The sequence below is a fragment of the Condylostylus longicornis genome, unplaced genomic scaffold (assembly GCF_029603195.1).
Source record: "Condylostylus longicornis isolate FDR11 unplaced genomic scaffold, ASM2960319v2 ptg000075l, whole genome shotgun sequence".
Taxonomy (NCBI): Eukaryota; Metazoa; Arthropoda; class Insecta; order Diptera; family Dolichopodidae; genus Condylostylus; species Condylostylus longicornis.
Window position 1 is genome coordinate 3,877,289 of NW_026578043.1, and position 26,833 is coordinate 3,904,121.

General features: G+C 25.4%; 1 protein-coding gene across 2 annotated transcripts in view; it reads left to right on the plus strand.

The window, feature by feature from the left end:
* The window catches only part of LOC129612625 (uncharacterized), a 76,300-nt gene that overhangs the window by 5,422 nt on the left and 44,045 nt on the right, over positions 1-26,833 (plus strand). The window contains exon 2 of one of the 2 annotated variants that reach the window (XM_055526319.1): positions 24,054-24,179. The exons of the other annotated variant lie outside the window; for it this stretch is intronic. Within the exon in view, the coding sequence (XP_055382294.1) occupies positions 24,054-24,057 (4 nt within the window). The 3' untranslated portion in view covers positions 24,058-24,179. Of the gene's footprint in view, positions 1-24,053; positions 24,180-26,833 lie in introns of those variants that run through there. 2 annotated transcript variants of the gene reach the window in all.

Consider the following 26,833-nt stretch of genomic DNA (forward strand, 5'->3'; position numbering starts at 1 on the left):
CAAAACAACTTAATATGAATTGAGGTGTATTTACTTAGGTATGGTGTTAAGGAATTAAAAAAAAACAGTTTTGATCCACGCTCTTCTAATTTAATTGGAATTCTTTCAGTAGATTTTAGTAATAGAAGTTGCATACAAAGTAAAAGTACTTATGAATTGTAACAAAGTAACGTTACTTCAAACTAAGAATACATTTCTATAATTTAGAAAATATTTTATTGAAAAAAAACTAAATATGTATATTCAAGCTTTATCTATTTATAAGCTAGATCTACTTATAAATAGTCTGTTTTCGTTCAATCCGGCTAAATTTGAATTATTTGCAAACTTTTCACATTTTGAGTTGTGAAATTACACATAAGCAAGGATTTTCAAGTTAAAAGCGTTTTCTTCCGTAAAATTTTCGGTAAATGATGAATGATAATATGCAAATAAAATACAAAATTTACAATTTGGTAGCCATGAAGCAATTATAAATAAAAACTAACCATTCAATTTAAATTTCAATTAGAAAACTAGAAAATTTATTAAATTGCTACTTAATTGTTTATTAAATTTTTTTTGTAAGGATCCATTAAACCTTGACCTATTTTGAAAATATTTTTTGTTAGAGTTAAAAATATGCAAGTGAATCTACTTATATTTCATTACAATTTTAAGAAAAAAAATCTCATGAAATTAAATTACTCTACTTATTCATTTTCAATTAAGTGTTTAGGGTTAAATGTACAGGTCATGCAGATGTAATAGAAAATGTGGATATTTTTACAAATTTGAAATACTCAAATCGAGTATATATTAGTTGGGATCAGGATTTAGTTAGGATCATATTAATGAGCCATTAAAAAATTTTGTGCTTGAGGTATGATATTGAACTTTTTTTTTATTATTTAACCCTTTCCTGTAAATTTATTTCGTACATAGGTTTTATGTGTGTACGCGTTGAAATTGTGATAATGAAATTACAATTACACAAAATAATATAACTTAACGTGAAGTTGACAGAACGAATTTTCCAACTGTTAATCAAACATTTAATCAAAAAATTTGCAAAGTTTATGTTGTGCCAACAATCAAACACTAATGAACTATACCTACTAACAAAATTAGTACTTTTTTAAAAAAATTGAAAAGAAAAAGTGTAATAGGGTCCAGATAAATATTTCTGGTTAATTAAAAAGATTTTTAATTAGTTATTACTGAGGTCAAAAGCAAAAAAAATTATTTTTACATGAATACTCACTTAATTAATTATTTTTACTCATTTACTTTCAATTTCTAACTTCCTTACAATTTTCGTTGAACATAACCATTTTACTGAACAAATACGTAGCCACGATCATATAAAAGAGTACAAATTCTCAACTTTACCTAATAACTAAGTAGTTTTTAAATATTTACTTAAATTTTTAGTTTTACTTAGTAAGTATAATTTGTTAAACAAATTTTTTTTTTTCCGACCTCGTATTCCGACTTCCCGAATAAGAAAGGTATTGTTTTCGTAATAAATTTTCCATTTCGAAAATTTAACAGAAATCCAATTCACTTTTTTCTGTGCAAGAATTGCTGAAAAAATCAAATTTTAACTGAAATGTTGACATTTTGGATCATTGGTGAGTTTACATATTTCACCCCTCACCACTCCCCAAATCAGTTTGAACAAAAGTTTATAGCTAACCTTTTTCAGATTAATTGCTCGATTATTAGCGTGCATTATTCAACAGAACTTCTACTAGGAGCGAATATTAATTATACTTTTGCTCATATTAGGTATATTGAAATTTGTGTTGAAAAAACAAACTAGAAAACTATACACAGTTACTAGGAACTACTAGAAACTTACATAATATGTTATACAGCATTTCAGCTCTAATGTTAGTAAAGTTATTGCTTTCGTGTTATTGTCAATTTGTTATTGCTTTGATTGGAAAATTGACTGTACACAATGCTGTCGATCATATGCTGGTGCACATCCAATTTTTCTTTTCATTTTAGCTTTTTGTTTTATCAACACAAAGATGGTAACTAAGTCAGTAAGTTAAGTCGGCAAATAAAGAACAGAAAGATAACAAAAAAAATATCGTTGCTGACTGGCTTACTTGTTTTGTACATTTATTATCATTATTAATAATTATTATTATTACTTATAAGAAAAACATATCTACTGTATAACACATTAATTGCACACATGTACTAGCAACAACAACGGATATTTAATTTACTATTTTTTGAAAAAAAAGGAAAAAGTTGAATAATTAAGTAAAAAATAAAGATTTTTCATGCTGACGATAAATTTTGCGGTACGGTTGTGGTGAATTTTTTGGATCGAAACTCCAACTAAAATCAAAAGAGAAAATAAAAAAAATAAAAAAGAAACGCTTAAATAAAAATAACCAAACAATTTTAAAAATAATTTTGTGAGCGTTGGATGGTTTTCATGGTCAGTCAGCACTTAACTAACAGACGTTATTTTTGATGTTTGTTTTTTGTTTTAACAATTTTTTTTTTGTTATTTTTATTTTTGTATGTCATGCCTTTTCTTCTTTCTTGTGCTCATTGAGACATTTGTTGCTGTTAAAATTTTTGAATTTGTTTAAAGTATTGTTGGTCAAATATTTTTTGTATACACGCACATATAAATTTGAAATTTGTTTTTTTGGTTGATTAATTCAAATAAAAGTTGTATTGAAGAAGAAGCTATCGATGATAGCTTATACCTAATTGATGAAATATTATTTTTAAATATTTGATTCAAAATTATGGTCAAAAGTAATAATATAACAATCCATTCTGGCGGTATAAAAATTCAATCGGTTTTTTATCATAGTTCTATTTTTAAGCGCACCTTACGATTTGGTATAATGTGCTGAAATATTTTTTACACTTCATAAAGTTTTTTACTTAATATTTTTGTTTTGATTTTCTTTCAATTTCAAATTCTAATAAAATAAATTTGATTTTTACTCAAGCTTAACTGAATTTGTCTTGAACTTCAATATTTGAGAGCAATTCATTTCTTATTTTGGTTTCAATTCATTGATTTCAGGTCTTCTAATAAATAAAATGTTTACTCTTAATGAAAGAATAATAATTTATCATTGAATTTAGCTAATGAATTACTGAACTTCGCCATAATTATTTTGCGATTCATTCATAAAAAATTTCGTGAAAAAAAATTAATTTAATATTATTTTTCATTCACAACTCAATTAATAATTCAAAAAAATATAAAAGATAAAAACAAATTGACATTTTATAATTTATTGAATTAATTTCTGATGTTAATGAAAATTCATTTATGGTGAAAAAGAAGTTTTATTAATTTTATTTTATAAAAATAATAAAATTAATTTATACAGTTAATTAAATTACCTTTAATAAATGGTCAGGTAGAAGCTTTTATATGGTTATTTAGATTTAATACTTAAATTTAATAATTTTTTTTTTCATTTTTTCAAAACAATTTGTTCATATTAGCGTACCTATTCTTAAATGTTAGCAAGTAAAGGCAAATATTTGATTGATTTTGAACTTTTATACTTAGTTGTTGGCTTTATTTGATTTGAGATACTTATAGATCTGAAGTGGTTTATCAAAAATATTTTTGAACTTGATTTGCATATTATTTACAAACACGCTATAAAACACTACCGTTTTAACTTTAAAAGTCATTTAAGACTAAAAATATTTTGTTAAGTGCAACAAGAAGTCAGTTTGCAAATTTTGTAATCAAAATAACTTAATATGTAAAAAACACCAATGAAAGGATTCCAAAAGTACTTAATTTTAAAATTCTTTTCTTTAACGTTTTACCATAAGTACAATTTGATATTATTAAATTTTTATTGAAACCAAACTTAATTCTGAAAATAGTCCTATTTATATTTTGGACTTATAAAAATTAAACTATGTTCTCTAAATAATTCATCTCAACTCTCTCAAAACTAACTCTCTCAAAAGAGCTAATATTTTCTGAATTAACTAGACAAATAAAAGTTTTTAAAATATAATCATTTGAAATCAGTATTTCAGTTTACAAGAACACGAAATGATGTCATATTCCTTCTGATTTTTCAATATTCGTTACTAATGTTAATTAAAGCAAAGTCTTTTTTTAATTTAAACCTCGTACGAGTAGCAATAATTTTCCAATTGTAGAACCTTAGATAGTTAATTTTCGTTCCCAATTTGTAAAAAAAACATTTTAACAGGGACCCTGAATACTTATTATGAATTTGAAGGGTCTAATTTAATTATGAATTGCTTAATTCATGGTATGTAACCAGCTACTGAAATGTACTTCTGGAATTTATGCCTATAGTACCATACTCATACTTCAAAAATAAACATACTTCTCGTCGAATTACTCTTTATATTACGGATCACGTACGGACAATTTTCAATTAGGAGGGGGGCAGGATTGATTCTTACTTCTTTCGTATATAAGTATGTATTTAGTCAAATTGCATAAAATTTAAAAATTTTTATTTCATATTAAAAGTTTTTTTTTTAGTAAAACACTGGTTTTAAATTTAAAAATTGTAATAAAATTTATTGCGTATATTTTTAAGATAAATTTTTATTTTAATATTCTTTGTCAAGGCGATATGTTGTTGTTGCATACTTATTTACAGTTGTTACAGTTGTTGTCTTAAAAATAACCGTTTTTAGTAACTGTTAACTATAAAAAAAACCATTTTTTTATTATTATTAAATCGTTTCTTTTTTATTGGCTTTTTTTTAAAATTGTTGTTTTTTCTTCTTTTGAATCGCCTACAAACATCCGAAATGAATTTCATTGAAAATCGATTCATTATGGAGATTTTTCGGTGTTTAATTCTTAAAATGGTCTGTAAAACGAATTTGGATCATTTTTTTCTTTTAGTTCTTATACAATAATAAATTTATTCCAACCTTTTAACTTTTATAACGTACTTATTTTTATAATTTCGTTATAACTTCGTAAAAATATTTTGTTGTATTTGATTTTGATTGTTATTGTTTGAAATGCAAATTTTTATAATCTTACAGCCTGCACCTAAATACTAATTTTTTATTAGATTATTCCTAACATAAATTTTGCTTTTTCAAATTTCTTTTTAAAATTCAATTATAAATTAAATGTTTGCGGTGATACTTTTACAATTGATCATTTAAAAATCAATTAAAAGCAGATCAATTTAAAAAAATACAGAGTTTCTGCGAAAATTTATTATAATAGTGGCAAATCGCTTTACTTAAAACAAATTTCAGTAACACGATCAGTTTTGTTAATTTAGCATAAAATTTATTTTAATTTTTCATAACTCTTAACACTAATTTTCTTTAACATGACCTAATTTCTCTGCAAAATGGTGGTTGGTATTGTAAAGGTCCGACTGTTTATTTTATCGTTACCTAAATTATTTTACGTAAGAACATTTAGTCACTTTACTCCAGAACACATAAGATGACTGCATGTATTTATTAAATATTTATTTCGCATGGATGCCTTTTTTTTTATTGTCAGCGCATTTCACATTCCTATATTTAGCATAATTTGACCTTCATTAATTTGGGTCCACATTACTTTTTAGGGTTAGTTTAAAATATAAAACTTGATCCTAAGTACAACCGTCAAAGAAAACGTGGTATAGAAAAACCTTAGTTTAATTTGGAAGGTATTGTAAAACACACGAAATGCATTTCAATTTTTGATACGAAATATTCAAAATTTAATGTGGAAGCCATTCTAGAACGCTTATGATTATTTTAATAAAGCTTAGCCCATTGATAAACCCAATGGGCTAAGATAAGAACTTAAGATTTAAATTTTATAAGAACTCAAGATTTCAATTTTTTTGTTATTTTTCTGGGTTTTAAGTAGTTCACAGTAAAGTAATAAAAATTGAAAACATTTCATAGAATCAAAATAGATTTTCTATTTGTTCATAGAAAAGAGTGAACAGTTTGAGTTTCTTCGGAATGATCAAATAAATTTGTACGATTTTGTCAAAAAATCGTGTAAATTTTCAAAAAAAATTGAATATAATTTTTGATACATTGAATCTGTCTTTTTGTAAACATATTGTATTATTTTACATTTGAGAACTTTAAAAGTCGATACATTGTAGCATTTAATCAAATTGCTTATACTTTAATAAGAAAATTTTTTGTATTAATTTATTTTAATTTAAAAATTTCTAATTATTTAACAGAAAATTACATAGTAATTTAAATTTATCACATTAGCCTTTGAAAATATAAAATAAAACATTGTATTGAAAAGATTTTGGATACACAATTTGACAGATATTTCAGTATGTAAACAACGTTGGCAAACATAACATCAAACAAATTCTGAACATAAAACATCGTCAAATTTTTTTGTTGAAATTTCAGAAGATGATGTAATTTCGAATGTACCCTTTATGATTTTAATTTTTAAATTCAAAATTCAATGAAATAAAAACAAAATTAAATATTTGTAGGAAAAATTTAATATTCATTTTCATAACAAATTTAATTTTAGTTAACCAACTAAATGAACCCATTTACCTAATATTTTCCAAAAGGAAAATACATATAAGAATTTTAATTTGCCAACCTGATTTAATTTAAATATAAATGATTCAATTTAATAAGCACTTTCTCACATCAAATATACGTACAAAGCCTACCATTACATTATTATGGTTATTATGAATTAACTATCTACATACGTATGATTGCTCCATATACTTACGTATACTTAAAACATCAATGAATAAAATACTTAATTAACTGAAATCTCTTCTTTGGGAATTTATTTTTAGTCCTTTAATGTTATCTATGCGGTTAGACCACAAGAAAAATGAAAGAAAGAATTAAAGTTTGAAAAAATTTAAGTAGGATTTTTGTTGAATTTTTTTTCGTTTTATTGTTTGTTTTGATGAACGGAATTAAAAAAAAAATTTTTTTTTTGCATGAAGGTAATTTAAAGAAGAGAAGAATAAAAACGAATCCTTTACATTAGAATACCAATCCTTGGAGAAATTAATTTTTATACTAAAATTTACCTACTTATTAAACGATATCATCATATTTCTTTTAAATATACTTACGTACTTAATGTTATAGTTGTAGTTTTGTAATTACGTACATACTAAAAATATTTTATTACCATCCCTATAGGTACTTAGTTATTTATAGTTTGTAAAAGTAATGTAAGATGTACTTAGATATAGTTTTAATTTTTAATGAGGATTATTTAGAGCAAAAGTACAAGCAGTGGTGAGTTTCATTCAAGTTTATTTACGGTTGATAGAATTAATTGTCTAAATTAAAATAGTTTTGAGAATGGAAATATTCTTACAATCCATCACCATAAGCAAACCAATTTTAATAGAACAAATTAATATCGACATTAGTATAATATATTTCTAATTCTATTCGTAGGCAGAGATACAATCAATTTTATTGTAATAGTATTGCAGTAATGAGTTACAACGCAACGAATACTAAATTTATGTTTTGTGAGTATTTTAAAACAAAAAGACAGTAAAAATTGTAAAATAAAACCGTAAATACACAGAAAAATAAATAGTAAAAAATGTAAAGTTTCGCATTCTTAAATGGTAAGTGAAATTGCAAGATGAGTGCCGATTTGAAAAGGAAGAACGATTTCATATGGCACCCAGATCGTTTGATTTTTTTCGGTTTACTCGGAATTCTTACTAATGGACCATTCGAAAATCAAAATTCATGGACAATTTTTTGTTTATCAAAAGTATCTTAAAGTAGCAAAGAAGTCCTACTGGATCTAAAAGTCATTGGAACTATGCATATTTAACTATGCTCATATTATGAAATTACATACATACGAGTATATTAAGAAACAAAAGTATTTGTATGTAGTACATATTGTGTAATATGTTTTTCTCCATATCGTAGAAATTCAAAGATTATAATTATGTTGATATTTATAAGTAGTTATAACTACTGAAAATTCAATTTTCTGAAGCCATGAAACTATACATATGTGTTCAAATTTAGTAAACCTTTTTTTTTGAGTATGCACACACATACAATTATCATATTTTATTTATAAGGTTTTTCGATTGTTTTCAACACTGGAATGAATTAAAATAGTTATGATTAATGATGTTGAAAATAAAATATGAATAACATTGCAGAAATATTTCTTCGGGACACATAACTTTGATCACATATTTATAACATATACATATGTACATACATAAATATAGATTTCGTTTAAGAAAACTTACTACAATTCTATTTGTAAAATTATACTACAATTTACTATATTTCAACTACTGTAAAAACTTCTTCTGTTATAAGAATAAGAAAGACAATCAAGCATTTCTAGTCATTGTGCTTAGTTAAGTTGTGACTTTTGGATTCTTTTAACCAAAAAAATTCTTATCTACAATTTTATCATAATTTTCGAAACCAGTCTTTTCAAAGATTTCCTTTTTTATACTACATGATTTTTCTTTATAACTATGCATTTGTATGAAATGTTAGGCATATTTGTTTGTGTAGTTACTCACATTCATAATTATTATTTGTATTTGCATACATACTTAAACAGAAATAAAAAAGATTAATTGCTTATTTTATAAAAATTATCTTTTGCAATATATTTTGTAATAATGTAGTAGTTATGTGTAGTAAATAAAGTACTAGTTTACATTATTTATTATTCTTTCATATTAAATAATGCAAAAAACTACGTTATTTAAATTACTTTCATTCATATATCAGTTAGATAATATTATAAAAAAAAATTGAAATAGACATTATAACGTAATGCTTAAGTTAAAGAGTTAGCTGTGTTAAACATTTTATTTGGGCAAACTGAATTACTTTTTAGTATCTAAAACCTGTTAAAATTTCAGACTCCTACAGCTTACCGTCTAGGAAAAAAGCGGCATTGAAAATTTAAAAAATACGGATTTTAGATAACGGTTAATTTTAACGGCCATTTTGTGTTTTTAAGGTCAAAAAAGCTCACTACTAAATTTCTGCGTTTGCAGATTTTGAAAAATGTTTGTGGTTTTTTACGATAAATAGTCAAGCAATGGCATTTTTAGGACTTTGAGAGGAATCAGTAAAAAATTTTTTTCTAAGGAAGTAAGTTTCTATTAAAGATCTACTCATGTATAAAATATCAGCTTTATATTTCAACGGGTGTAAAAGATTTGTAAACGGACACACGGACAGACACACGGGTTGGCAGAAAGAAGTTAATAAGTACTTTTTTTCAAAAGTTTTTTTGGAAAGTGCAAAAAATATAATTATTCAACGCAAGTCTTTATCAATACGCAGCTTTATGCTAAAGAGTTCAGAGGACGGCGGTTTCAACAGCAAAATCAACGGATTAAACGATCAAAAATCTCCGGTTTGACGATTAAGTTCAATTATAAATTTAATAAAATAATTTTGGAATAAGTTTTGTTAAAGTATACAGAAAAGAGGAATAAAGACTATACGTATATTTACACCGTATAAATTATACTTAAGGGAATTTAATAAAATAAAAGAAGTCAAAAGCCATTATCCGTTCCCGAATCATAAGTTCATCAATCAGTTAATATTTAATATGAACTATTGTTTAATTAATTAATATCAGTTAATATTTTTTAAAAGTTTAAAAATTGAAATTTTAATTTCATTAAAAATACACGACATACTCGTAGATTCACTTTGTTGATATACATAGTTTAAATATAAACATGATATTGATTTTTGTTGTAGAATAATATAAAGTAAGTGTATATATGTATATAATTTACATAACACAATTTCTTTGATTACTCACTTAAATATAGCCGTCATATGTTATTTACATATTTTGTGCTTGTATGTGAATAATTTTTAGATTTTGTATGATATTCAAAAATTTATATGTTCAGAAGTATACATATATGTATACATAAGTAGCTGTACTATAACAGCACAAAAAATTTAAAACCCCAATGAAACACATGTTGAGTCCCAACCACATTTTCAACCACAGAGTAATTTTTAAATATTTTTCTTGTATACAATGTTGATAATAACAATGAAAAGTGAAAATTTGAACAAAGGTCTCAAAAATATTTTTTTGTTTTTAAGAAAACAAACTTATTACGAAAATGAACAAGTATAAATTTTTGTTAATTTTGTCATGTAATAATGATTTTAATTATTTTGTAAGGAGATGAAAAAATAGAACAATTCAATTACATATATGCACATTTGATCTCTAGATTTTGAGATTGCATATGTTGTGTCTGTATGTTTTTTAAAGTAATATTCCTTGTTTCATTCATTTTTGCGATTATTTTGAATAGCTATTCTTGTACATACATGTTGTTATTAAGAGATTTAAAAAAATGATTATGTGCAGTGTGTAGATGGAACGTTTTCATTTTATTTTATTGATTGGTACTTTTTATTTATTATGATTCCGTCAGGAGTCGAGTAAGTGTACTTTGGGATCTATAGCCACTAAAACAATTCTTTTGAAATTAATAGTTATATCCTACTTTCAAATAGTTTTGTAGTCAATCTTTAAATTAGGCTTAAAGAATTTTTATATACTTCTGTGACTCTTGTGTTCTACACAAATGTACTTATAATGTGTTTTCCAATATTTGTCTGATTTTAGATATTACTTTATGTTATTTTAAGAATTGTGTAATATACTTAGTAACAATGACAGCTTATTTGAAAGTAAGTGTATAAGAGTTAATTAAAGATATTTGGGGCAATCGGCAAGCAATGATATCATAACATATTGGACCAATGTTTTACATATTTCTTAAATGGAATAAATTTCTTTATTTTTGCGCTTTATTTTACTATTATATTATATTAATGAAATGCTTTCGTTAATCACCGGTAATATTCACTTTAAATGGAAAAAAATAATTTTGAGTGAGTTCAATACTGTGTTCTGTACGTGCAACCGGAATTTAAGAAATCATAATCCAAAATTTGTTTGAGGGTAAAGCTCTGCTTTTTCAAACTTTATTTTTATATGTAAGCTCTTTGGAAAAATCCATAAGTACGTTTTTTGAATACCATCTGATAGATTTCCAAAATATAGAGTTATTACAGAGTCTTAAATGTACTTATTTGTTACTTAGTAATGTGAATGATCATATTTCTCTGATCGATTATATAGGTTTGAGTATAATTAAATTACGAACAGTTCAATATAACCAATCAAAAACATGTATTTTTAGTCACAAACGATAGAAAAGCTTGTTAGATATGATCAGTCATAAATTTTGTTGATCTAAAATTACCAGATCGTTTGGTCTGATCATTTTAGATCATCCTAATGCACTAAAGTGCAATAAGAAATGAATTGATAATGTATTCTGTTTGCATTAACATTGAATGTTCTTGTATTACTAAAAGAAAATCCACATAAATTTTGTTTAATACTAAATAAAATAAATTTCTCATACGCCATCATTTCTTTGCTCTTAAATTATGAATCAGCAAAACTTAAAACACCTACCTCAAATATAAGCTCTTGAGTTTACACAAATTTAAGAGTAAAATTGTTTGTAAATTTATGAGACTCAACTAAAATTGAATTTTAATTTTTACAATTCCTCAAAATTTTGAATAAAACAAAAATATAAAATAATTTTGTCATTTGATTTTATTTTACATGTGTGTACTTATTTTTAGAATGTCAATGTACTTCCTGTACTTAAACTAGTACCTATATACAGAACGTTGCATTTATTAATAAACAAATAAATTTAATTGCATTACTTATGTTATTTACAGCTATAAAAATTGCTTACCAACACTATATGCGTTAATAATTATAAAGTTATGACTAAATACTTAATCCAGTATGTTAAGAGTAAGCATTCAGAAATATGAAAAGAACAAAAACGTTGAGATGTGAGAAAAAACGCAATTATTTTATTCTACGTACTGTTGCTTTAGTGTACTTTTTAAACAAAAATTTAATTTGCAAATTTTTGTTGATTTACTATTACAATGCTTATCCAAAAATAAATTTCACATTTAGTTTTTTATTTAAGAAGTGCGCAAGCAAAATTAATTATTAATACAAGGAAATCATTTATCTTACATTTGCCATTGATTGCATGGGTAATTAAAATGTTGTCATCAATGTGCGGATTCAGTTCGTTTTTCTTACTTTTTCTGATCGACAAAAGTTATTATCTTTAAGGCTAAAGTGACATTCAAAAGCTAAAGTGAATATGGGTTTATCTGTGATGATTTAAGAAATTTATACAATCATGTACATATTTGTAATTGAAATATATTTGATGCTGACAATTATGTAACCATAAATATATACAATGTATGTATAAAGAAACAAGACCTCGAAATTTTACTATCTTCAAAATTTAATTTTGATATTTTAAAATTTGTAAAAATACCCATTATTTTTATTTTTTAAATTAATTGCTGTCACAGTGTCTTATCTGAGTTTGATTAGTTATTGTTTATTTTTTGTGTCAAACGATAATTTTCAGTTAAAATTTACAGCATAATAATAATAATTATTTGTTTAATAACAAGTGCTCAACAATTTCGATGTTTTACAACAACAGATTAAAGTAAATATATTAAAGACCATCGCCTCATAAATTTTTTTTTTGTTTCCATTCTTTTTATAGAAGTAATAATACTATTTAATAAAGTTGGGTCAAACCAATGGTTTGTATTGTAGCACTTTTCCCTTCAACAAGTGAAAATTCTGCTTTTAAATACAGTCTATGTATATCTACCACACTATTAAAAATATTTTCATTCATATACGATACTATTTCTAGGATTGCATATATTTAGGATGAACGATTTATGCAGTCGTTGAAACAAAGCGAAAATTAGTACAAAGTGGGGTTAACATAATGCTCGATTTTAAGGGTTAATTGTATGAGTTAAGAAAAATAATTATATTTTTTAATGTCATGGAATTTACTGTTAGCTTTTTGCGTTTATACAAATTTGAAAAAGCTTGCGGTTTCGGAAATATAAGGTGGCAAAAATTCAAATTTTACAAATTTCAAGAGGCGATAACTTGAGAGGGGGTAGAGATGGAAAAAAATTTTCTTCTAACAAAATTAACTATTTGTTAATGTCTAAAAGCTCCTAAAATTTCAAGCTTCTACAGGCTGGGGTCTATAAGAAATGTTTCAAGCTTCTATAAGCTGGGGTTTTTTAAAGTTTAACTATAATATACTACGCTAGGGGAAGCAAGCCACTGCCTTTCTGCGTTTGCAAAATTTCAAAAATGCTTATGGTTTCATTGCAACAAATAAGTGCTAAAAATAAAGGAAGGACACTTTAAATGATTACTACACTTGAAAGCATAATACTTGTGTATGTATGTATATTGAAAAGAACACTGAATTGAAATTGAATGTTAAGTGTATGTATGTACATAGCTTCTTTTGAATTTCAAGATCATTAACTAATTGAAAAAATGGAAATTCTGAGCAAAAATTAACTTAATACTTATTTTGTTATTAGCACTTACTTATGTGCAAATGAACGTAGTCGACTGATTTTTTATTTTTGGAAATTAGGAAATATTCACCTTGCAAATAATAGATATTTTCCATATGGATAATTTAATGATGCTTCCCGGATAATTGTGAAAACCCTATTTGAATTTTTTTGAATTCAACAAGTGCATTACAAATATTTACTTAAATTGATTCCATTTGTTTTGAAATTTCTCCTGTTGAGAAACATTCAAATGGTCACTTTGGTAAAAATCGTAATTTTACAAAATAAAAATTAAAAGCTTCATATTTTATACATATTTAAAATTCTTTTCATTATGATTTCTACTTATATGCACTAGAGTTCAAAGTGATTTCAATCACATAATTTATATAAATTTTAAATGCTAGCTTAAAAAGAAAATAATACAAAAGTGCACAAAACCCCGAAAAAAAAAGAAAAGATTTAATGCCCAAATTCCCGTTATAAAAATTTATGCTAGTGCAATGTAACAATTAAATTATAGAAAAGAATTATATTTTAAACGTAAATCCCATTTAATTTCATTCCATTCAATACCAATTCACATCACATTCAATACACGACTATGCAATCTTTAAATAACACATAGCACAAACAACCATGATAATTTTATATACACATGTATGTATAAAACTTGTATACAATACAAATGTGATAGTTCAATACTCGCATTTTTTTAGTTTTATTTACAAATGTATTAAAGATGATGTTAAAAATTTTTGGTACTAAGGGGTATTGTAAAATTGCCACAATATTTATACTTACTTACTTAAAACGTAAAAGCTTTTTTGAAATTTTTAAAACACTAAACTAATAAACTAAAATTGCACTGACAAAATTTTTATAAGTGTACTTAACTGTTCGAAAAAGTATCATTCTGGCAATCAAGTAATCTAGTTGGATTTAATGTGTCAATTTTAGTCTAGTTTTACTCACTTACTTATGGTAAATTTTTCCGTTTTTAGTTTATGGTAAAATTTATTTAAGTATACAAACTCATGCATGTTTAAATATGTTCATATATGTTCCGAGTTCGGCCATACTTTCTTAACGAATTGTTAGAATTTCACGTTATTCTTTTTTACCATTCCAATATTTTTAATTTGTGACATTTTGAGATAACTGTTTATTATGAAGAATATTCATTTTTAGCACTTTTTCAAAAAAAATTGAAAAAATGTGCTAATAATTTTACTCTGTCCGTCCGTTTATCCGTCTGTCTGTCTACAAAACTTGTACCCTGAAATTAAATCAAATCACGCCCTGAAATTTGTAAAATTTAATATTTTTCTTTTAGCTCATCCTGAATGTATGCAATAGTTTTATATGTATTTTAATCAATGAAACTATATTTTATATCAATGAAACTAATTTAAAGAAGTAATATAATGTAGTAGATTGCTTTTTGAAGCAGTATTTTCACTTTTTCAAGAGAAAGTGCTTTTTTACAAATTATTGGTTTGGCCCAACTTTATTAATATTCATCTGTAGAGTCTTGTAACTCAAAATGAGCCGACGTTATTTTGACTAGTTTAAAATATGTATATGGAAACCTTGAACCTGTTAGATAGACTGTTCCATAATATCGAATGTAACCACAAAATCACCTCGTCTAGGTTAAATTAAATTAATTGAAAGCGCAAACCGTTTAGTTGAAAACGCTGTTCTTGCCATTGTTTCATGAATTTATGAATAAATTTTTATTTACATATATTAAAAAAGTTTTTACTTTTTTATATTTTAAGTTTCTTTACATAAAGTGTTTCACAATTTGAAGCTATTGTATATTTCAAAATTCAAATATTTATTCAAATTACAATACATTAAGGGTATAAAACTTTTAAAATTTCATTTAATACTAAGTGTAAGTTTCTTACGGAACGTGCTGCAGAACAATCAAACTACTTTTAAGTAAAAATTCTAAGCACTAACGATTTCAAATACACGAACCAAGTTGTGTTATTTAATTTTTGGTGAACATTGTTTTTTAATTATCATGTAGTTGTAATCACTTTGCTTCATATGCAGTCAGTTGTTTACTGAAATATTTAATATTTAATCTTAGTGTTGGTTAGATCAACGTTTAATATTTTTTTTATTACACTTTTTTTTATATTTTTAATACCACATACTATTAGCATTCTCTTGGTTGAATTTATTGCACTGCCACATATTACAAAAACAAAACAACAAAAGCGAAAAAAAAGAAATTATATTCACGCTGCTGCAACTTTTTAAAGTTTATGGACAATATGAAAAAAGGCAGAGTATAACAGAGTCTGTCTATGATCATTATGATGGTTTATGGGAACATGTGTGCTAGTGCAACACACCAACAAAAACAAGGCGTACAAAATATGATAATAAAATTTTATTTTTATTTTCTTCAGATATGGAAGATGAATAAAAATGCATTCTTTTCTGCTGCTATAACTTTTCATTCAGTTATACAAAGAGAAAACCAAATCGACACGCTATTTTCTAATTTCCCATTTTTTGTTATTAGGTTTGATATTTATTTATTAATAGGAAAAAAAACCGTTTTAGCAGCTTTAAAATGCTTATACTTATTATAGTTTTCTTATATTTTGGGAAAATCAAAAATAAGCTTATATAAGCTTAAAACATGTTAAGTAACAAATTTGGAAATTTCCCAAAAAGTAAGAAAAATATACAAAATTTTAAAGAATTTTTTAGGCGTATTTAAATGATGATGACTTTTAATGAAATTAGGTAGACACTGCTGACTAATTGATAGTGACAAGAGATTTACAATACAAACGTTCTTTTATAGTAATTTTAACGCAAAAGTTTTTTTTTCACCATATTGGGGGAAATAGTTAAAATTGTGATCAGTAATTTATAATGACACTTTTCACGGTTAATAATTTTATAAATTATTTAAAAATATGTGTCGATTTTTATGAAATCATTGACACAAGAAATTTTAAGCACGTCTGCAAAATCTAAACGTTAATCTTTAATTAAACGCGTGTTCATATGCTTTTTAAGATCCAATAAATTTAGTAATTTCAAACTTGAACCCTCAATTTGATTTAACCAGTTTTCTTTTTGTTTTCAGGTATAATAGCACGTAATATCTTTCGACCGTTAGTTGCAGCTTTATTCCTGCATATAAAAATAATAGAAAATTTAAAATATTGCAAGAATTTTATCGTATTTAGCATAAAATTACAAAACTTTCCTTTCATTTCAGCTAAATTTTGATTTTTCAAATTGAGGCGTTTTTCTTTTTCACCTGGTGTTACCTCATTTTTAGTAAAAGATTTATGTTACTACATCTGTGGTGATAAAGCAAAACGCGCTCTACATATTTTGAAAAAATTTCAAGGTGGTTAATAAAACTGATTTTGTGAATTTTAGAATATTACTTATTTCTATTTAATAACTTCAATTTTTTCATTGTTTGAAATGCCTATTTTCAGATTTCATTAATATTTTTTCTTTCAATAAGCAGAAGTACAACAATTATCAACTATCTCATCAAATCTATTATAAGTCGTTTTTTATACCCTGCACTTCGTGAAGGGTATATTAACTTTGGTATGGAGTTTGTAACTACTTGAAGGAGTCATCTGCGGTATGGACATATATATATATTCTTGCTCAGCGTAAAATTCTGAGTCGATTTAGACATGTCCGTCTGTCCGTCCGTCCGTCCGTCCGTCCGTCCGATCGCACGATAACTCAAAAACGAATAATGCAATCGACACCAAACTTTGACAAGTTTTTTCTTTTGTGCCAAGGACGAGCTCTATTGTTATTGGACCAATTCGGACAACGGGTTCGGGTAGCTGCCATACAACTCCAAGAATTTATTTTAAATATTTCAAAAACTAATAAAGGTATAAATATAAAATTTTGTATACATGTGTCCAATTATATTCTACACATGCTCTAAAAATTATAATGGGATAGCTGCACCGGTTCGGGTGGCTGCCATACAACTTCAACAGCAAATTTTTTATATTCGGCAAAATAATAAAGTGAGATTCATGAAACTTGGCAGTCATGTGTCCAATTATAGGTCAAATATATTTCTGAAGTTTTAGAGGAATCGCTTGACAGGTTCGGGTACCTGCCATACAACTCCAGAAGCTAATTTTAAATATTTGGAAAAATAATAAAGTCAGATTCATGAAACTTGGCAATCATGTGTCCAATTATGGCTCAAATATATTTCTGAAGTTTTGGCGGAATTGCTCGACAGGTTCGAGTAGCTCCCATACAAGTCTAAAAGCTTATTTTAAATATTTGGAAAAATAATAAAGTCAAATTCATGAAACTTGGCAGTCGTGTGTCCAATTATAGGTCCGACATATTTCTAAAATTTTGGTGCGATTGCTTGACAGGTTGGAGTAGCTCCCATGCAAGTCTAAAAGCTTATTCTTAATATTTGGAAAAATAATAAAGTCAGATTCATGAAACTTGGCAGTTGTGTGTCCGATTATAGATCAGATATATTTGTGAAGTTTTGATGGAATTGCTTGACAGGTTCAGGTACTTGCCATAAAACTCCAAAAGCCTATTTTACATATTTGGAAAAATAATAAAGTCAGATTCATGAAACTTGGCAGTTGTGTGTCCGATAATAGATCAGATATATTTGTGACGTTTTAGTGAAATTGCTTGACAGGTTCAGGTACTTACCATACAACACCAAAAGCTAATTTTAAATATTTGGAAAAATTATAAGGTCAGATTCATGAAACTTGGCAGTCGGATGTCCAATTATAGGTCAGACATGTCCGTGAAGTTTCTATAGAATGATTTTAGAGGTTCAAGTAATTGCTACACAATAACGAAAGGTGCAGGGTATAATTCAATCGGTTTATACCGACTGAAACGTTTTTACTTGTTTTTATTTAAGGTTGGTTAAAAATCAATTTGCTTGAAAGAATTATCTGAGTCGCGTTGCTGATTTTTTGCTCAGCCATGGAAGCCAACTGGCAAATATGCATACATATCGCATTTATCCAAATCAATACTTGTTCATAATTTGAATGAATTACTTCGGCAATTTTGAAGTAATAATGATTGTTTGAACATTTGTTTAAGTTATTTGAATAGAATTCAAGCCTAAAAATTTTATTTTGTTTGTCGTGTTCAAATTGCAAAGGTTTTTCATGTTATTTAAAAATGCTTTAAATTACTTGGTATCGATTTACTTACCTTGTTCTTGCGAAATTATTCTTCACAAGACATAATTAAAATCTTATAGGTCGTAAAAGTGGCGTATTATATCACATTGGCCGATTCATGATATTTTTCGTTCTTTATAAAAATTTATAATAAAATAAACATTTCTTAGTATGTAGTGTAAACCTTAATATTACATCACTACTGTTTTTTATGTACAGTTTCAATTACACTTAAACCTTACCAATAAGTTCAGATTAATTATTGCTTAATGTTTCTTTTTTGATTTTTTATGTAAGTACATTATAAATGCGATACGCTATAATTTACAAGAACCAGCTATAATTTGTTATTGTTTTAAAAAAAAATAAAGAAAAATTCCTCATAAGCCTGTCATGTGCTTCGCTGAATGCTAATAGCTTGATTCAATTATAATTAATTTAATAGAATACTTGTTTTACTTGTAATAAATGGTTTTTATCTTATTCAGTCTGCTAATAGAATAATAAATATAGTAATATAAAACAAGAAATGGACATTAGAAGCATGTCATTGCGAATTGTTTTTTAATATTTTATTCTTATCTTTTGTTTAACTATTCATAAGTAAGAGTAGTTAGTTACTCTTTGCTTAATGTAAATAATTAAGTACTAACTTGTCGAATTGGTAGTTATGAATGCTTGTAAAATCTAATTTATATACCAAAGACCAAACTGCAACATAGAAATTTATCAGAATAATATCAGCAAATTATTCTTTAAAAAACTGTTTTTTGTGTAATGCTTATGGAAAATAAAAGATATAAATTAAATTTTCATTTTTTTCATGTTGTTGTTATAAAAATGAATAAAACTTTTTAATGTTGAAAACTTTAAAATTCTAAAATTTTTCTTATCTGTGTGCATTTAAAGTTTTTTTTATACAATCTCAAGTTCTAATTTACAATTAAGATGCATTTTGATTGCATTTTTAAAAACATTACACTTTTTTTTATTTGATTTATTTTTTTTTTTCATTCCATTTTTCCCTAGTCTTATTGCGATTTAATAAAAAATTCAACGAACTTTCATACAATTATGTACACAAGGTTACTGTTTAATAGAAATCAGAGTACTTGTACTCTAATCTAAAACTTTTATTGATGTAGAAAAATTTTCTCTTATTTAAGTAGTTTTATGAAGAAAAAAATTATTTTAAAAGAAAAGAGGCAAGTAGAATAGGAACGACTGCTAAGCAAATTATTATATATGTATTTGTATGCATGTGCACGGACTAAGGTTAAAATATTAAATTAATTTCACTTTTTATTAATGTAATGTAATTTAATTTTATAGATTTTTGCTTTTTCGATTTGCAATTTTTATTTGCATTTTAAAAGATTATCTTGAGTTTTAAAAGATTTCCTTTATTCGCAACTGAAATGTTGTATTCTCAGTTGTAGACAAGGTTAAACATTTTAAGTTTTTGTAATATCGCCATTTGTGCCATATGTGCTACAACAAAATATAACAATAAAATGCCTGACTTTTATCTTCACTTCCTTATATTTTTGCTAAGAATTGCTACAAATTAAATTTTTCATTCTAAGAAGAAAACGACAACGCTCTTATACCGATATTTAAAGGAGAAGATAGAGATTTTATTTTTTAGTATTTTTAAAGAAAAAATTAAAAAAGAACTTTTTTTCTTGAATTTTAATTGTCACTCCTTCTGCTCGTTTGGAAAAATCCTAATGAAATATTAGTATAAAGTGGCGAAATTAGAAAAATTTTGTTTTACTGTAATGACTTGTTTGATAGTCGCTTATAACTACATATGTATTTCATCTAGAAATTCGTTGTATCGCACCACTCATATTATTTTTGTATTCAGGACGTGGAGGATAAATCTCTAAGTATTAATTTTTATAATGATTTAGTTTTCCAATTCCAATCACAGTGATCATTTTTAGGTTAGGAATAACCATTTTAGGTATCATTTATCTAATCGCGAATCAAATAAAAATCTCCTGCCGTCAAAAATAAGCCCGCACGAGCAAATACGTTAAATATTAAAGCATATATTTTGGCTTTAATGTAGCGTTCTGCGTGATTTTTGCTGAATTCCTCAGTAAATTTGTTAAAAAAACTTCACTTTTTCCTATATCTTAAAATTGTGTTTATTGGTCATTGAGCTATAGTCCTATATGAACTAATTTTATCAAATCAACATAAATTCTAACGAATAATCCAATTTCAAATTCATAATTGTATGTAGAAACCTGCTGTAAATTTAATTTTTAAAGCAAATGTAGTATGTATTTTATTTTTAAGTTCGTTAGTTTAAATCTGCTTATTTAAAAACCTAGTTCTATATTTTGTTTTTTATTCTTTTTCTAATGTAAGTTTTTTATAATTTCGTTTTCAAATTCAGTACGCGATTTTATTTTTTTCTTTTTTTATGTGCTACAGATATTGTGGTTTCAGGGTATGAACATAATATAACACCACAGACGATAGAAAGAAAAAACAACAACAGAAGTAAAAAAACGCAAGCCATAAAATTTATTTTCTTTTTCTTAAAATGCATCCGACTTCTAAACGAGTTCTGAACTTTTAATTTCAGTTGAAAATGACGACAGACGTAGTAGTTTTATTTTTATCCTGCTTAGTTTTTCATTTTGCTTCTAATGAGAAAGTAAACTATTGAAAAAAAAATAGCTTTCTTATTTTTTTCCTTGCACTAGATAAACCGTATCGTGCCATAGGCGTCTTTTATGTTGTCGTCGTCATCGTTGTCACATTCAGAATTCACATATGATCACAATTTTAATTTGTTTCTTGCATTCCATTTTTTCCAGTTTTGTGATTTCTACGAAATATGCATATAGTTTCAGCCATTAATGACTATAATCACACATGTTACATAAATATCTATGTATGTAAGAAAATATTGGGAATAATGGGGAAAAACAAATACATAAGTACGCAATAGGAAAAGAAAGAACGAAAAAGATTTAAATTAAATCAAAGTTCAAGTTCTTTTCATTATTTTTGTTTTATGACTTTTCATTAAAAAAAAACAAATCGTTTTTTTTTGTAACAATCGCGTACATTTTCGCAGGTTATTAACAAAATTTTTGCTTACTTAGTGCACTTGCTAATAAATCAGTTGGACTGTTCTCTCATTCATATACCCGACTTATCACTTAATTTTATTTTTTCACATAATATTCACTTTTTCCCAGTTGTTCAACAAGTTCATTTAAAACTGACATGAGCAAGTTGGTTCAGTTTATTGTTAAGCTAAAATTCTGTATTGATTTTAGACTATTGCTTCAGTAATTAATAAGTGAGTTTGAAGCAATATTTACAGGAAAGCAAAACGTAGTTGTTAATCAAAGTTTTGGAATATTTTTTTTTAAACAACTTAGTTTCTGAATTTTAATGGTTTAATTTGTTAAATTCAACTACGAGTATTCAATTTGGTACTCAACTATTCAATTTCACCTACTCAGTTACTGAAATGAAATCAAGTAAGTTGTAAAAGAGAAACCACTCTGATTGGAATATAGTACAACCGCTTTCTTTTGAATATTCTTAAAATTTATTAATTTTTAAATCATTTATGTGCTTAACACAAATCTCAGGTTCTTTTCAATCTTATTATTTTGTTCTTGCTGGTTTTTATTTCCACATACGATCCTTTTCTAATGTATTCTATTAAATTTTGATATCACAAATACTATATTTATTGTGCCATGTTGGTATGCTTATAGATTTACAATCATTAGTTTATTTTCACTGTTCTTTAGAAACGCTTCCTTATAGACGATGTTGTCAATGACACAATCATAAAATAAAAAATAACAAAGAAAAAAATAAATAGGCATTTCAAGTAGGCTCATTCAACATGTCTAAACCTTCATTTGCTCATAATAATACTTAACGATAACTATGATGATGATTATGACGATGATGATGACGACAACTATACTGCAATCTCATTAACAATAGCCTTATATGCAGAACTATGCTATACTCAGTTATGTATAAGATAAGTTAAAAAATATTATACACTAGAAGATACCAGTTAAGAAAAAAGTTAAGATACATGAAAAAAAAGAAATGTGGAAATTGAAAAGCAATGATGCAAATAGAATTTTTTAAACCTGCATTACTTTAAAAAACGAGAAGACAAGACAAAAAATTGAAACTTTAGACAGACGATGGTAGGTTTCTCCTATACAAAAAAGAACCCAGTATGTAGAAAAAGACGTTGTCATCTCGTTCATATCGCATAAGTTTCCGAATGAAAAAAAAATATAATCGGAAAATTGTATAATCGTAAAATAAAAAAATTGAAAAAATCAGTATAGGAAAAACTATCTAAAGTAAATAAACATAAGATAGAAAAAGCAACAGGAACAAAAAGGTTTTTTTCAATTGTATCCAGAAAGATTCAAGAGATAAATAAGTATACTAAATATACCTTTGCACATTGTACATATATATGTGTTTGAATGTATGCAATGCATGTATGTAATTATGCACATATATATATACGTACTTAATTATTTGTTAAAGTTTTGTAAAACTAGTGTTTTTAATATTTGTCAGGTTTGTATATGTATGCGTGTGCATAATATATTGAAATCAGACAAAGTAAAGAAATGTGGAGGAGAACTTGTTATAAAACATTTGATTTAGTTGAAAAAGAATTGCGCTATTATAAACAAAGTATTTGTTACACAATTAATTTTTGTTATAACAGTACGAAGCGAGTATATAGATGTACAGCGAAAATAAATGAATTATTTTCCCAAAATGTTGTTTGTTTTTGTTTCTAGTATGATGTAAACAATTTTTAATTCCTTTTGATTTGATCTTGTCAAATCTATATTATAATTAAGTGTTGGAAAAATTAATTCTATATTTTTCAACATTAATTGAATAAACATTATGCTAATTTCGTTTTAATTTGAGTGAATATTGTTGATGAAATATTTGATTAAAACAGTTAGAGGCTTAAAAAATTTGAAGAATCGAAAACTTCCTCTTTAGTACGTAACGACCTGTATGTCGTTGGTTTGTTTAAAAGAACTCTATCTCTAGTTTTATCTGGATAGGACCTGTGACTTTCAACTCTTTAGACATATTTTAAGAAGAAAACATTATAAAAAACTCCTGCTGAGCTTTTTAAACTTAAATCCAAAACCAATTTCCTTAACATGTACGAAGGTTACGCTTTTTTTTATTGAACAACTGAATATAAATTGAAATAATATCAAAAATTTTTTACTATTAAAGAATTTCATTTTACACTGTATAAAGTAAATGCTCGCATACCTATAACTTAGCAACAATAATAAAATAATTTATTTTTTTTATTTTTTTCAGGTAACTAATAACATACAGTTCAGTGAAGTATAAAAACTATAATATTTAAATAATTTTCTATATGAGTGCATAATAACACAAGTTATTGTAAGTATACGTATACATTTCTACTACCTACATATATTTACATACACATAAATTTTACATAAGGAAAATTTATTAAAAAAATTATAGTAAATTGAATGCATGTACATATATATACATATATATCATATAAAAGCCTAAGCATTAAGTAGAACATTAGTTATGGGTATAAAATATTTCATTCAACAGAATGTAAAAAAGATAATTTATATTTTGCAAATGATACAAAATTATTTTTAAAAAAATAGAAAAATAGTTTCATTCACTTTACACCTCAAAGGTAAAATGAGCACATGTGCGCATAATTTTTTATGTACGTGCCTTTGTATACTGCCACCAAAGATCCATTAAACATTATTATGATTAGTTTATCATATAGGCTGATGACATTAAAATCTTATGTGTAAGAGCTAGAGTGTTCGTGCGCACATACTTACGCTAAACATTCACATGTACTATAGTTAAGGTAAAATTCTATACCGTAGATTTCTTTTGTTTTTTTTAAACAAGATTTTTTTTTTTTAATTTTTTGACAAAATCTGAATTTTCTTTGAAAATGGTTTTCTTTTTGTTCTTACAGTAAAACACAAAAAAAAGAGATAATAACTGTACTGTAAGGGTTTTCCCTTTATTTTCTTTTTTTTGTTCTTTTTTTAAATTGTTTACTTGCATTCATTTTATGCATTTTAGTTTTTATTTCCTTTGTTGCTATTATGAAGCATTTGTACTATACAAAATTCTGAAGTGTCATAACTCTTATGCATATTCATTAAAAGAAAAATTCAGCTCCATTCAAATGTACCACAGTTATGATATGAAGAAAAGAGATGATTAATTTTGTTGTAAATAATATATAGTGCTGAACGACAGAGTGTAGTTTTTACAAGATAAAACATCTTACAAGATAAAACGTTAGGATCATGAAGAATCGGAACATTGCAGAATGTTCCCGAGCTTTTCATAAGCTAAATACTTTTTTAATTATAGTCAGAAATGATTTAGGAAAATTGTAGAAACAGGCAGAAACTTGAACGTCTGTTAGTGTTGATTAAAAAAACACAAAGAATTTAAAGGATTTAAGCATAGGAGGGGAAATATATTTACATAAATTAGTCAATACTTTTCTGTTCTAGCAGTTTCTACTGCTTATAGCAGCCTAAACTTTTCTAGTAGTTTAGGCTGCTATAAAATTATTGTGTTAGATATGATCATTTCTATAGTACCCAAAATTTTTCTACAAAAAATGGGAAAATTTTTAGATGTTTAAAGACACCCCGGTACACTGACGGATTAATAAGCAAAATTATTCGTTGAAAATATTAGTTTTTTATATTTTTAGTTATAACTTCGACTAAAAACTTAAAAAATTTACAAAAAATAATTTCAAATCCAAAATGTATTTTCATTTTTATTTTTATATTGTCATAGTGAGTACCATCTACCCAGTTTAAAATTTTCCTGAAAAGTTTAGCACTATATTTTCTATAACAAGTACATACTCTCAAAACAAAAATATGTTTCAGTATATATGTATATACATATATACACTTAATGTTTCTCTTCATAAAATTCTTTTTGAAGAAGGATTCTTTTAATGTTTAAGGTTAGATACCTAAAATAGTTATAAAAATATTTGTTTATTATTTTTAAAAAATTGTTAAATAATTATTTAGATATTCATACAAGTGTAAGCCTGTAACATTAAAGGCTTTAAATCTATTTTCTTTTTCAAAAGTTTTCTAAATTTGAGTATATTTAAAACGTAAATTTGGAATTTGTTTGAAATTCTAAGGTTACGAATTTAAAAATAATTTTTTGAAATTTTACACGAATTTTTGAGTTGCGATACTTTGATACATAACAAGGAATTTTGAAATAAGTATAAAATCAAAGCGAAAAGCGATGAAAATTAAAATCGTATTTTAATAAAAACTGAAATAAAAATGTTCACTGTAAACACACTTTTAATAAAATATTCAATTTCTCGAATATTTCTAGTCTGCGAATAAAATTAAGCTTGCCAATGAAATGATGTTTTATTTGTTGAAATTTCCATTGGCCAGATTAACGTAATAACGACTTTGGCACGTGATTTAAAAGTCTTACTAATTTTGTGCTTACAATTTTATGTTTAATTTATTATATGACTTATAAATTTAAATTATTTTTGCAATATCATTTACATAGTTTGCATAATAAAAAATGCAATGAGAATAAATTTTATTAGAATTAGCCTTATGCTTATTTTTTACTGAATTTTTCTATAAAAAATGATTGAATTTAATTGAATTTATGTAATACACTTTATAAAATCTGAGATTGTGTACCAAATAATTGTAGTAAAGTGTAGTTTTACGATTTAATGTAAAAGATTAAAGTTAAATAATTTTACTTAGTTTTTATATTAAATAAATAATTACCAATGATTCTAATTATACAAGTTTTTTCTTCACTAATTTTTTTGAATTTTTAATTAATAACATTAATTTTAATCTTTTGACAAAATTCTTGCATAATTATTTAAAAGTTATGTACATTTAGTATTATTAATGTAAAAATATATATTTAGTAAATAGATTTTTATATATTTTTTAAATCTAATTAGTAGCTGTAACTAAATATGTCCTAATTATTAATTAAAATTAGCCATTAGTGCACGAATATCAAATTATTTAAAAAAATCATGTTTGACTTCA